The sequence below is a fragment of the Myotis lucifugus genome, unplaced genomic scaffold, assembly GCF_000147115.1.
Source record: "Myotis lucifugus unplaced genomic scaffold, Myoluc2.0 scaffold_57, whole genome shotgun sequence".
NCBI classification, from domain to species: Eukaryota; Metazoa; Chordata; class Mammalia; order Chiroptera; family Vespertilionidae; genus Myotis; species Myotis lucifugus.
In genome coordinates, this window is record NW_005871105.1 from 2680191 (window position 1) to 2694711 (window position 14521).

Sequence of the window (14521 nt, forward strand, 5' to 3'; positions counted from 1 at the left end):
ACAGAGAGGAAGGGAGAGGGATAGAGAGTTAGAAACATCAATGAAAGAGAAACATCAATCAGCTGCCTCCTACATACCTCCCTCTGGGGATGTGCCCGCAACCAAGGTACATGCTCTTGATCAGAATCGAACCTGCGACCTTTCAGTCTGCAGGCTGATGCTCCATCCACTGAGCCAAACTGGTCAGGGCTTTCATGCTATTTTTAAAGTTGATAAGTTTAGGTCAATATTGATAAGCTGTAAATATATCATAAATTCACATAAGTTATAATTTCTATGATTTCATACAAAATTTGTCTCATGAAATTGTTAAAAGTTGACTTTTAGGAGCTAATAGACAATTTGTTAAATAAGCAAAGCAGATCAATACCCTCAAATTGTAAGAACTAAAACCAATAAATGAAATATTTTAAATTATCTAGGAAAATACTATGAAGCAAAGATTTCATTTTTATATCATAACCAAGCCTATCAAGACTATGAAAATAAAAACTGGGCTCTGGCCAGTGTGGTTCAGTTGGTTGAGCATCGTCCCATACACTGAGAGGTTGCAAGTTCAATTCCCGATCAGGGCACATGCCCGGGTTGTGGGCTCGAATCCCCAGTAGGGGGTGTGCAGGAGGCAGCCAATAGATGAGCCGATCGATTATGTTTCTCTCTCATCAATGTTTCTATCTCTCTCCCTCTCCTTTGCTCTCTCTCTCTAAAAATAAATAAAGAAGCATTGTAAAAAATCAAGTAAGTTCAACATTAGAGATAATCCTAAATTTATAAAAATAACTAAAACTCTAGAGACTGAACAAATGTTTGTTTAAATAGGCAAAAACTTTTCAATTCTGCGCAAATAGGAATTACAAACATCAACGTGAGTACAAGCCCCAACCCCAAGCAAGCACCATGTATTTTACTGAGCATCTTCTAAACCAGGGGTCCTCAAACTACGGGCCGTGGGCCACATGCAAATACAAATATTGTATTTGTTCCCGTTTTGGTTTTTTCTTCAAAATAAGATATGTGCAGTGTGCATACGAATTTGTTTATAGTTTTTTTTAAAACTATAGTCCAGCCCTCCAACGGTCTGAGGGACAGTGAACTGGCCCCCTGTTTAAAAAGTTTGAGGATCCCTGTTCTAAACACTTCCCGTTTCCCTTAGGATAACATCCAAAATCTTTCACAGTTCTCCCAAGGCCTCCGTGGCATAGCCCCTCTCTCTAGCCTTAGCTTGGCAACTCTCCACCTCCTTGGTCTTTACACTCATTGGGAAAAAGAGTGGCACATGGGTAGGAATTGGGTTCTGAAATCATACTGCCTGAACCGGAATTCTGGCCTTATCCACTTACTATGTGACTTTGGAAAGTGACTTAACTTTGTGTGACTTAGGAGAGGCTGTATAAAATAATGCCTGAGGCATATTAAGAACTAAATAAAAATTATTATCACTGCAGCTGCCATCATGCTCCATCTATATCGGCATCCTTCCAGTTCCTAGAAACTTCTCATGCCTCAGGGCCTTTGCATAAGCTCTCCTCAGTTTATTCTCTGGCAAAGCCCTATTAACCACTTATCACCATTTTGTAATATACATCAGACTTGTTATTACTTGTTTCCATATCTGTCTTTTCGTATAATAGGGACCATACCTGGCTTATTCACCTCTGTAACCACAGTGTATAATTCAGTGCTTTGGACCCTAATACCATTCAATATTTATTAAATAAATGAATGAGTCAATAACAGAAAAAGTCCATATATTCTTACTAGCAATTAAGAAGAAATAAAATTTCTTTTCATCTCAATCTGTAAATATTTAACTCCTAAAAGAACCTTCGATGCCTTCACCCTCCCGACCTATGGTATAAGCAGAAAACAGCAATCCCCCTCACCTCTGGTCGCAGCCCCAGAGCATGGGAAGGGGAGCAAGGATGCCTCTGTGGGTTAGGAAACGATTCCTACTCCTCCAGAGGCAGACAGAGTTCTGTGGAAATTTTTAAGTTGTTTCTAAATTTCTTCCACTATAACCATTGCTGAAATTTTGTCAGTAATCCTCAATTATTCACTTTGGTTAAATACCAGAACTGAAACTGGTGAATCAAAGGACATGCCCACCTTAAGGCTTTTAAACATGCTGCGAAATTCCTTTCCAAGAAAATGGCATGACTTTATAATCTCATCTATAAACAGCTTTCAAGTGCTTTTTTCTCCACCCTTATCAACACCACTGCATGGCCTCACTTAATTTTTTAATCATTGTCAATTTCATGGTAATGAAAATAGCATCTCACTGATTTCATTTCCAGTTTTTAAACGGTAGTGATGTTTAAATTTTTTTATGTTTTTTAGCTCATTAAAAAATGGGGGTGCCTGTTTTTTTCCTACAGTTTTATACACTTTTAAGATATTAAAGACATAAATTTTTGCTTCTCATACAATGTATGAGAAATCTATTATATAAAAAAAGATTATATATATAATATATATATATTTCATGACTAATTGGGACGTAGTCTATAAATCCAACATTGCTATAATATTAGAGAATTTATTAATATAAGGTACCACATTAATAAATTACTAGTAAAAAGTATGAGCCAATATATACAGAAAAATCAACATCAGTTTGTGAGTTTTTTTAATTAAGAAGCTAGAATTACAAGAGAGTTCCTAAACCTGATAAAGATAATTTATAAAACAAAACTTTAGAGAAGTGTCATAATTAACTGTGGAATGTTGATATCCTTTACTTTAAGGGCAGGAAACAAAATAATAATACTTAAAGTTTATTATCTCTGGAGAGCCTAGTCAGGAACAAAGGACCAAAAATAATAATAATAATCTCTCTATATAAAAGCCTAAGCGACCAATCAACCAATCACTATGACACGCACCGACCACTAGAGGGCAGGCGCTCAATGCAGAAGCTGCCCCCTGATGGTCAGTGCACTCCCACAGCCAACCTCCCCTCACCCAGCTGGCCAGCCCTATGACTCCGATTAGGGCGGCCAACCTCCCGCGGCCCCTCCCCCCCACTGGCCAACATCCTGTAGCCCCTCCCCCCACTAGCCAACCTCCCGTGGCCCCAATCGCCCCAATTGCTGTCCAGGCTGAGGCACCCCACCCATGCACGAATTCATGCACTGGGCTTCTAGTAATAACATAAAAAATAGATGTCCCAGGCTGAAGAAAAGTAAGTACATATGGAGAAATGATCCAGGCAGATTCTTGAGGAGCCAGTCCAACATGGCACAAAAACATTACGAGGGTGCTAAAATATAACTGCAAATGCAATAAAAAGGAAAATCAATTATATGTTTACTAGAACTCTGCTTAGTGAGCTCAGAGCATGTAGGCTTGGAGAACACTGAAGCCATTTAGAACTGAGAGCAGAACTCCGGGGGGCCTGCGTGAGAAACACAGATGGTCACTACACTGCCTTCTAATGCGAGTAGGACACCATAACTACAAAGACTGTGTCCTGCCAAGAGAGGTCTGCAGATTTGGAGCCAGCGGTGGATTCTAGGACACCAGAAGAGAGGCTGAGTTAATAATACCAACAAGAATCTTAATTCTCTGTCATTCCCAAATGATTTCTCCTCTGGATAAGTGTTTAAATATAATTAAAGAATCCCGAGTGCAAGGTATTAGCCTTCCCATGGGCACTTGTGTATTTTGGCGCGGTTTCTGTGAGTGGAAGCAGAGTGATGAGAAAGCCGGACTTAAAGACTATTGGTAAAGAAGACTCTAGTGAGGTAGGGACAGCTGACAAGACAAGAATGGCCAAGACAAGAACCTGTAGAAATATCAGTCCACAGTCCACAGGAAGGATAAACTGGAACAGAGGAAAAGAGGACAGTAGCAAGGCTGTTCTGAACCAAGGCAAAAGAGAAAAAGGGATGAAATACACAATATTATGAATCTACATTTTGTTTGCATTTATTCTATTCACAACTTTTTGGTTTTAAGACTTTTATCCTATTCTATTCTTAGACTTTTCTAGTTTTGTATAGAATTTTAAAATTAATTTAGATGTCACTATCTAGAACTTGGCAAGTCTTTTTTATTTATTTATTTAAAAAAAATTTTTAGCCGAAACCGGTTTGGCTCAGTGGATAGAGCGTCGACCTGTGGACTGAAAGGTCCCAGGTTCGATTCCGGTCAAGGGCATGTACCTGGGTTGCGGGAACATCCCCAGTAGGAGATGTGCAGGAGGCAGCTGATCGATGTTTCTCTCTCATCGATGTTTCTAACTCTCTATCTCTCTCCCTTCCTCTCTGTAAAAACTCAATAAAATATATTTAAAAAAAAAAAAATTTAATCCTCAACCGGAGGATATTTTCCCATTGATTTTTTAGAGAGAGTGGAAGAGAGAGGGAAAGACAGAGAGAAATATCGATGTGAGAGAAACAAATCAACTGGTTGCCTCCTGCAAGCGCCCTGACCAGGGCCCCAGCCGGGGAGGAGCCTGCAACCGAGGTACATGCCCTTGACCAGAATCAAACCCTTCGGTCCGCAAGCCAAAGCTCTATCCACTGAGCCAAACCAGCTAGGGCTGGAAAGTCTTTTTTAAATGGAGTCAGAGTAGAGAATAGTAAGTCAATGTTTTGCAAAAGAGTAGGAAAACCTCCTTTGTTTTCTTTCCTATACAGTGATATTCTCCTTTGTTTTGCTTTTCCCTCCCAAAGCACCTTGTGGCTCATGTTTTTGATAGTCAATTTTTACCTGGTGAGATGTAACCAGTGTATTATTAATAATTCAGCATCATTTTTTGATTATTTTTACTCTAGATGTTACTTTCGCTGAAGCTCACTACTTTATACAATGTTATCAAACAAGGTTTTGTCATGAAAACCTAACACAGGTGACAGGTCTATAGAATTCTTGCCTCTTGATTGGCTGTTTTCAGCTTGTCTTCCAGTTCTTTCTTCAGGTTTTCTAGCTCTTGTTGAAGCTGACTTTTATCCTCTTCTAGGTTTAGTTTCTCCTTTTCATATTGTTCCTCCAATTCCTTAAGAAAAAGAAAGTTTAAAAAATTAACAAAATTTCAAATATTGTATACTTCAAAGGTTTCCAAAAAAAACTATTCAGTTTATATTTTGAAAATTTATTCTCCAAATTAGCCATACCCATAATTAATATCAAAATTAATAGTGAATCAAATTAATCCTGGGGGCTTAAATTATATCATTCTGAATAACTTATGATGTAGCAGTTAAATAATTTTGTTTTAATCCTTACCTGGGGATATTTTTCCATTGATTTTTAGAGAGTGGAAGAGAGAGGGAAAGATAGAAATACGATGTGAGAGAAACACATCGACTGGTTGCCTCCAGCACGTGCCCCAACCAGGGCCTGGGCCAGAGAGGAGCCTGCAACCGAGGTACATGCCCTTGACTGGAATTGAACCTGGGGCCCTTCAGTCCGCAGGTCGACGCTCTATCCACTAGGCCAAACTGGCTAGGGTTAAATAATTTTTTAAATGATAAGAATATTTGGTCTAGATCAAGATGTAGTAAACACACACACACACACACACACACACACACACATACACAAACAAAAGTATGTCATATAAAATGATAATTTGATGAGATAAAGAAAAATTCTGTCTCTTGAAAACAGAATTCTTTCATTTTACATTGTTACAAAATCCAATAACACTCTGGAACTCAGTGCTAGACTGGGACATAGTGAAAAATGAACAAGTATAGAGTCAAGACATCTAAAGAACAATACCAGTAAAACTGGTACTTAGGGAAAACACCTACTATTTGCCAGGCATGTATTTAGTACCTGGGATACAAATGCAATGAGACATGGTGCCTGCCTTTAATAAGGTCATGGTATCAGGCAATTAAAGAATATGCGATTAAAATCTGGTGCAATGGCAAGTACTGGAGACTATGGATGGGGAACTAGCTCTGGCTTAGTGAGGACACCTGCATAAAGAAAGCAATTTCTGAGTACATTCTGAAGGAGTGCACCAGTCAGAAAGGTGGTGGAGCAAGAGGGAAATATTACATTTAGGCAGAAGAAAAAGCATGCACAAAAAACCCCGGAGGTACGAAAGCAGTTTAATACTTTACAGAAGTAAGGTGAGAAGAGTAGAAAATGGGGTTCTGTGTCTAGAGTCCCCAAGATGATTTGCTGAAGTGACTCACAGGACTCAGCATGAAGTCACACTCACAGCTAGGAAGACAGCAAAAGTATAGGGAACGCAAGCATCAAAGGGAAAAGGCACGTGGGTCAAAGCGCAGGAAACCAGGCCAAGCTTCCAAAGCCCTATCACACAGGACTCTCCGGCAAGCTGTGAGCACACGTGCGGAATATCACCCCCAGGAAAGGGCACAGAGACTAGTGCTCAGGCAGGCAGGCACACCCTGACTAGCATGTACCAAATTCCCAGCCTCTGAGAAGGAAAGCAGATGTTCAGCACAAACCATAGTGTTTGCATAAACAGTTTAGGCACAGTGAGCCAGGCTTATCAGGGAGTGGTGGGAACCCTCCAAAAATTCAAGTTCCCAGATACGCGCCAGGGCCAGTCGCACATGCCTTTGTAAGGATGGCAGTGTCAGGCCTGAGTTAGCTCTTTTCTGCATGGATTCTCTGTTTATTTACTTATTTACTTTCAAATGGGTGGGGAAATTAGAGTTACAAAGGAAAACATACAGTAATCCTCCCTTATCTTTGGTTTTGCTTTCTGTGGTTTGTTACCTGTATTCAACCACAGTCCAAGATGAAATAGAAAATTCCAGAACAATTCAGTTTTAAATTGTGCACTGTCCTGAACAGTGTGATGAAATCTCATGATTTCCCACTGAGTCCTGATTCCAATTACTCACTTCACCCTCACAGGAACATTATAAGATGGGTCTTATCTTTGTCAGATGAGGAGCCTGAGGCATAGCATTTGGGGCCCAAGTTCAGGCAGTTAGGAAGTACAGGGCTCAGTGCAAGGCCCAGATGTGTCAGACACCTTGCTTTTTCTATTGTGCAACACTGTCTGTCTATGCATTCCTATTAGCAAGCTGAGTACTTCATTGTGGGGAAGCAAAACAAATCATTTTCCCAGAGAAGAAGACTACAGAGAGGGAGCGCTTCATCTGGCTGAGGCTTCCTGAGGAGCACACCTAAGTTGCTGTCTCATGAAGAGAAAGCTCAAGGTCCAAGGAGTATTTCTATTATGGCTTATACAAAATAGAAATGCCTCATATCAGCTTAATAAGCTGCATCCCACATCAAGAGCTCTTATGTACGTTATTCTTTGAACCAAGATTTACAGAGTGATTACAAGACAGCGGCCATCAAAATGAAGCAACTCATTACTCCACAGCATAGGTCACATTGGGTCATTACAGGAATGCCACGGATTTAAATGCCATCCTAAATTGCATTTAATTACTCACCATTTGCAGTTTTTTCTTATCCCTGCTTGCATTACTGTGGACAGCCTCAATTGCCATATGGTGCTTCCAAGCCAATTCTTCCAAAGTCTTAGAATGGGCCTCATTTAATTGAGCCACCTCCCCTTCCAATCTATTTTGCAGGTTTTTTAGCTCCAACTCATAATATTCTTGCTGAGTTTTATTTGCTTCATTTACTTTCTAAAATTAAAACAAATAAACATCAGTAATTGGCATCTGCTTTTTACATCACTGCTATTAGTATTCTGAATACTCAGTAAATAGGTGAACTTAATGAATTGAGTGCCATGGGATTCAGACTATGGAACGTGAGAATAATATACACCCCACTGGTGTTCTGAGAAAATGACAGGGTGGCACAGGTAAAATAACTTTAAAGCAAGTGATAAAATAGACTATTAGTAGGTTAGAACCAAATGTGAATTAGCACATCTGCACACTGAAGAGAGAAAGGCATCCTATATGTCAAAGTTGTACATAAAATGTACATTACCCATTCAAATGACATTTACTCAATATAATTTTATTGAGTGGCATTATATGCCTTTACACATTCACAGTCTAATGACAAAAAAAATCAAAAGATAGTGGTGATATTACTGCATAAGTTCTATGACAGAAGTGTGCATCGCATGTTGTAAAATATACAAGAAAGGAGCCTAACCTGGTAGGTGTGTGTGTGTGTGTGTGTGTGTGTGTGTGTGTGTGTGTGTGTAAGAGAGGGGGAGAGAGAGAGAGAGATCAGGGCAAGCTTTTCAGAAGAGGAAACATTTGAGCTGATGATGATGACATGTTCTCTCCTTTACATTCTTACAAGCCCATCAGGAAACTAGAGATGAGAAAATTTCAAACCTAGATCTGATGTCAAAAGCTTGCATTTATAACCATTTATAGCATTTTGAAAGATGAGAGGTAGTTAAGCATTTAGTTGTGGACAGAATATAAGATATAAGGCTGCGAGTGGTCAGGAATGAGGCTCAGAAGTAGGCAGGAGTCAAATGATAAAGGGTATTTTCTGCTAAGAACTCTGAATAGTATTCTGACAGGAATGAGAAGTCATTGAAATTTAATTAAATGATATATTTTCAAAAGCAATCATCTTGGCAGAAGGCTAGTGAGCTAACTCAAGGCAGGGAGAGTGGGTAGGAGGTTGTAACCGTAATCCAGACACGAAATGACAGGTGCCTAAATCTAGCATCATTGAACGGGTATGAAGAGGAGAGGGTGGACTAGAAATACATTGAGGGAGTAGAACCGATGGGCCTTGGTAACAGATAAGGGGGTTAAGGAAACAGTAATCAAAATGACTCCCAGGGTTCTGATTTACCAAATTAGAAAGACTGCAGTGCTACTTGTCCTTTTGAGGGGACAAAGTTCTAGGCATGGTGACTTGACACGTTTGTGAGATATAGTGGGAGTTAGATGCACAGGATTCAAGTTCAGGGAAAAGATCTGACTTAGACCAACAGAGTTGGGAGCTGTCACTGATGTTACTGAAGTTGATGAGTGTGTAGAAGAAGATGAAAATGCTAGAGAACATCACTGGTAAGGGAACAAACAGAGAAGGGAAGCTCACAAACAAGCCTGCAAGGCCAGGAACCAGGAAGAAGACACGGGAGAGCGTGAAACACCCAGAGAGAGGCAATGTGCATCAGAGAGGAGTAAGTACCGCGGGAAGACACGATCTGCCAAGCCCAGCAACCTGGATGCCACTGCAGGTTGCGGCCAATGCAGATTCTGTGTGGTGGTAGGAAGAGAAACCAGACTGCACACGGGCAAGGAGTGAATGGAGGTGAGCCGGGGACAGGGACAGACATTTTCCAATATGCGTGGTTGTTGAGGGAAGGAAAAGGAGTGCCCAGGACTCCCACTTGGTATTGTAGGTACCTGAAAAATTGGGATACATACTCAGAACTACTCTACAAATGAGATGTCTTACTTGTTTAGTCTAGAAATTCAATATGTTGATATATGAATGTTCAGAGCTCGATGTTTGGCATCCTTTTTGGTTTTATAGAAATTTCCTAGGTATATATGTGGTCATACGTTTCATCCCTAGCAAACCAAATACTATTAACCACATATGTACATTTCAGTCAAATAAGAGTCTATTCAGCTTGAAATCAGTTTACATGTCTTCGTTTTTACATTATAAATTGTTACTGATAATATTTTGAATAAATACACAAATGAGATAGTATAGATTTATACCTTCTTTCCTGGAACACAATTACTAGAGTGAAGAAATAGAGTGAAAAGAGGAAAACTGAACTTTTCTTCCTCTCCTTCCCTGGGGAAGGGGGTTCTCCATTCATTTTACCTTCTCCAGTTCCAGGATCTGCTGCTTCTGCTCTTCATCCAGACTCAGAGTTTTGCTTTGCAAAAAAGATCTTTCTTCTTCAAGCTGAGATAATCTCTCACTGGCCCTTGATTTTTCTGATTCTAGATCTTTAATTGTAACCTCCTGGTTCATTTGAGTTGCTTGAAGCATTCCAATATGACCTACTCCCCCAAAAGAAAAGCGTTCCAATGTAAAAGCTGTTGCACTGTGGTATAAAACAGTCTATATTGACACAACTGTGTTTGATACCTAAGTGAAGTCAATGGTCTGCATGTACACATAGTTTTTTTTTATGTCTTCACTAAATAAAATTGAAATATTTGCCATGGGAATACTTCATATCCAAGTAGAAAATGTTAAAAATTAGAAAGAAGTGCACTGATATTGCTCCCTGCACCCAGGACTATACCACTTACTTTTTTAAGATTTCAAGCTATACAAAGTGAAGCAGAAGCAACTCCTCAGGGATGGGAATAAAAGTATTGGGAGTGAAACAAAGTAAAGGAGGATGTGCCAAGACTATAGCACCAGAATGAGTAATCTGTTTTTTCTAATATCTTCTTTTTCCAAATTCTAGCATGAAGAAGAAGAAATCTGTATGCAGGGAGTAAGGACAGCAGACAGCAGTTTGATTGAAACGAAATTTGTTTTAGACAAGACACCAGATAAAGAACTAAAGCCGAGTAGAAGACAGATAAAGACAGCAATGTTATGAAAAAGTGAAATGACAACAGTAAAGAAAAAAGGGGGGGGGATGGGGAGAGAGATGAAAAGTGAGTGTGACTGTTTGAGCACAATTTGCACGTAGCTTGTTAGAAAGGTATTAAATGTACACACTCACAGTCAACAGGAGGGTGGTTACCAGAGGGGAAGGGGGTGAGAGGAGAATGAAGAGGTTAAAGGGGGTCAAATATATGGTGGCAGAGGCAGACTTTGGGTTGTGAACACACAATGCAGTACACAGATGATGTATTATAGAACTAAACACTTAAAACTTATATAATGTTATTAACGAATGTACCCCAATAACTTTAATAAGAAATTTTAAAGAGTGAGATTTTAAAAAAAAAAAAGTATGGAAAAGCATGTGTTGAGGCAGATCTCAAGGCACCCTGCACCAGCAGCACCTGGAACTCACTCCCCCCCTCCCCCCTCCCCCCCGCCCCATCCCTACTGCATCAGAGACTCTGGGGCTAGGGCCCAGCATATGAGGTTGTACATGCCCTCCTGATGATTTCTATACATGCTAGGTTAAAAAACGGTTACTTTGGGAAAGGGTAATCTGGGATTCACTGATGAACCATTAAATCAGGCAACATCTGCAAAGAACTAGTTCAAATGGTTTCACCTGGCCCACTAAACACTCGGGCAAAATATAACTTCAGAACTGACATGGGTCACCTCCTCCTCTGATAAGGACTAGGAAATTAGCACCACAGCCACGTCGGAAGGGGCAACTCAGCTTCAGTACATAAAATGATCCTTATTAATAAGTAAAAATGATGGTGCTGTAAGTTACATATCGTTCCACTAATTTACATACTTTACAATACATGTTTTTAATAGACAAACCCTCTTAGAGTGCACTTTTTAAAAAATGTTTTATAATTGGTTTTAAAGAGAGGGAGAGAGAGAAAGAGAGGAAGAGAAAGAGAGAGAGAGAGAGAGAGAGAGAGAGAGAGAGAGAGAGAGAGAGAGAAACATCAATAGGTTGCCTCCTGACCAGGAATTTAACTAGTGATTCTTTGAGGCACGGGACACACTCAACCAACTGAGCCACGCCGGCCAGGGCTTGAACTGCATTTTTATTTTAGTGTCTGGCTTACGGGTGCTTTAACAATTGCTAACTCTTAATTTTTCTATAAAAATATCCATTTCTAAAACTAAGTTGTCATTTGCTTATTTGTGACTAATGAATAAAAATATGAGAGTCCTTTAACATAGACTCTAAATAATTTCAAAACATTAGAAGAATTTTGTCTTGAATCAACGTTTAAGTGTTAGTTTTTGCTGAGGAATACACCAAGGACGAGGGTCAGACATACTGGCTTTGAGGACAAGGTCGGAAGCTTGCTGTTGCAAACGCTCTCTGGCTGCTGCCAGCTCACTTTCCACTTCCTTGTGCTTGCTTAACAAAGCCATCTCTCCCTGCTTGGCATCGTCAAGCTGTTTCTGAAGACCCTAAGAAAGATCAAGTAGCCATTACTAATATGCCAGAATGATGCTAAGCTAAATAATTAAATTATAAGCATCAACAACTTCTTTTTTTAAAAAAATATGTTCTTATTGATTTCAGAGAGAGGAAGGGAGAGGGAGAGAGAGGTATAAGCATCAGTGATGAGAGAGAATCATCAAATGGCTGCCTCCCACACGCCCTTTATTGGGGATGGAGCCTGCAACCCAGGCATGTGCCCTGACCTCTTGGTTCCTGGTTGAGACTCAACCACTTAGCCACACCGGCCAGGCAGCATCAACAACTTCTTATTCAAAAGTCACACTTAGCAGTACCAAGTTTTCAATCTGTTGTGGTGGGTGACACTTATAAACATTTTAATGAAGGGAAAAGAGAACACAAGTAAACTCAGAGCCCAATATTTTAACAGCCCCAAAGCACTTATGGAAAATACTAACATGTTATTTAAATAAAACCCTTTCGTAGAAAACACTGAGCAAGATTTAAAATTACTGTTTGGACCTTTAATATCTTTTCAGGCCTTTTGGGCCCTGAAGCTCTAGTAGGAAATAGTAATAACTACAGAGTAGCAAAAATGACCCCTTTATTGATTTTTCCCACAAAGGAACAGAAAAAAGCAAAATGGAAAAAAAAAAGTATTCTCATAGAAAAGAAAAAGGAAACCGGGGGGAAATCCTTGTGTTGGAAATAACGTTCTCCACTCACCTGAACACTGTTCTCCGCTGTAACAAGGGCCTTCTGAAGCTTTTGGCATTTGTCACGGAGACTTCCAGCTTCATCCTGTACCATCTGTAACTCTGTCCTTAATTTCACTATGGTTTTTCGTAAAACTGCTTCTTGTGCCTGAAATTCTTTTCTAAGCTCGGCTTCCTTTTCTTTGCTAGCCTGCAGGCTTTCTGCTGTGAAAAGCTGTGATCTTTTCAAGGTATCCAGCTCATGTTCATAAAAGGACTGAGCTTTATTCAACTTGCCTTCATAATCCTCAATTAGCCTCTTCTGTTCCAGTTTTAGCTCTTCCAGGGTTTTGTTTAGGGTCTCCACCTCCACTCCCTGCAGGTCCCCCGCCTTCTCCTGCCCCTTATGCACTGAGGCACTGTGATCCTGCTGTGACTTCAGCAGCTCCTGGATCTCCTGTCGGTGAGCAGTCCGCAAATCTTCCAATGCCAACCTTTTGTCTTTTTCAAACTGTACTTGGAGTTGCCCAAAACTCCGTAATCTTTCTTCAAACTTCCTTCTAATCTCTTCAACCTCCCTGGACATGGTTACTATGCGTTGGACGTGCTGGGCTTCTGCACAAAGCTGCATGTCCTCAACTCTGTGCTTGTAAGCTTCGAATTCGGCCAACGCCTGCTGCTTCATTTTCATGTGATCCTCTAAGGATGCTTCTAAGACCTGGATCTTTCTCTTAAGGTCTGACTCCTCTGTCACCTTGCTTTTATACTGTAGTATTTTTTCTCTAGTTTCAGCAAAAATTTGTTGGATTTCTTCTTCATGAGCATCTTTGAGGGCTTGAATCGCAGATTCATGCTCATCATTTTTCGTGTTCAGAGCATATATTACCTGCGTGGTTTGAAAGAAGAAAGGAGAAAATTTCAGTGAACGTACACTTTATTTTTTTGCTTATCTCACTCTTATTTCTTTCTTTTTCTAACCTGAAGTTAATTCTTTCATTCTGACTGATAATTTTCTATGCACTTCATACTGACTGATAAATATTACATACTGAAACGTCATGCATTGTTTTTGAACTCATAGATTGATTTACTTAGCAAATTGTTTCCTTAGAACAATCCTAAAATATGCATCTGAAGACTTTTTAATTAGGACTTTAAAACACTCAAAATTAAGACTGTTTTACTACAAATAAAACAGTGAGGAGGAAAGAGACAAAGGAGGCCACCTGATCTATGAGAAGGGAGTTTTCCTACGGCCCAGCCTAGCTTCCTGGGGGCGGTGGTGGGATCAGGAGAAAACCTCATGGAAAGTCTCTGCCCTCCACTGGTGGCCTAGAGGGAGGCTTTGCATGAGTGGAGGCTCTGGGCCCTAAACCTTCCCAAAGGCCTCTTTCGCCTGTTTATATCCAATACATTTGAAATTTAGAAATTTCCTTTTCTAATTCCCAAAGGTTTTTAAAGCCAGATCCTCTTCTCTCCCCAGGGATCTCCTTAGAAATTCTAATTAGTACTTTTCTGCTCACATATCAAGTGCTGTAGTTTGACTCATCGCCTCATTTTCCCTCTGCCCCCAAGCCAGGCAACGCGGTTTCCTACAGCCAAGTGTTCTGGGTACAGGCCTTTATTTCCATTTCAGTCCTGGGTCTTAATGATTCCTTTGAGGTATCCCCAACCTTCATTCCAAATGACAATCTGTTCCCTTTATAGTAACACTTCCCTTCCTCTTTGTTCCCTGACACCCTCCATCACACCACTGCGGTCCAACAGCGCACTCTTCATGACTGTTACTTAAGGCTTAGAGATGGGCCCACTGTCTTCTGAAGAAAAAAGGAGTGAACACACAATCCAATAACCCAGAAGCGAAAAGGCAGTGCCCTGGGGCTCTGCTCATTTT

At 40.2% G+C, this 14521-nt stretch overlaps 1 protein-coding gene across 3 annotated transcripts in view; it reads right to left on the reverse strand.

Moving 5' to 3' along the window:
• FAM184A (family with sequence similarity 184 member A) overlaps window positions 1–14521 on the reverse strand; it is a 78520-nt gene that overhangs the window by 35045 nt on the left and 28954 nt on the right. For all 3 annotated transcript variants that reach the window (XM_023754182.1, XM_006089213.3, XM_006089217.3), the window contains exons 2-6: window positions 12659–13513; window positions 11805–11940; window positions 9739–9920; window positions 7401–7598; window positions 4880–5002 (exon numbers count right to left, since the gene is read on the reverse strand). In XM_023754182.1, coding sequence (XP_023609950.1) covers window positions 4880–5002; window positions 7401–7598; window positions 9739–9920; window positions 11805–11940; window positions 12659–13513 — 1494 coding nt within the window. The remainder of the gene's footprint in view (window positions 1–4879; window positions 5003–7400; window positions 7599–9738; window positions 9921–11804; window positions 11941–12658; window positions 13514–14521) is intronic.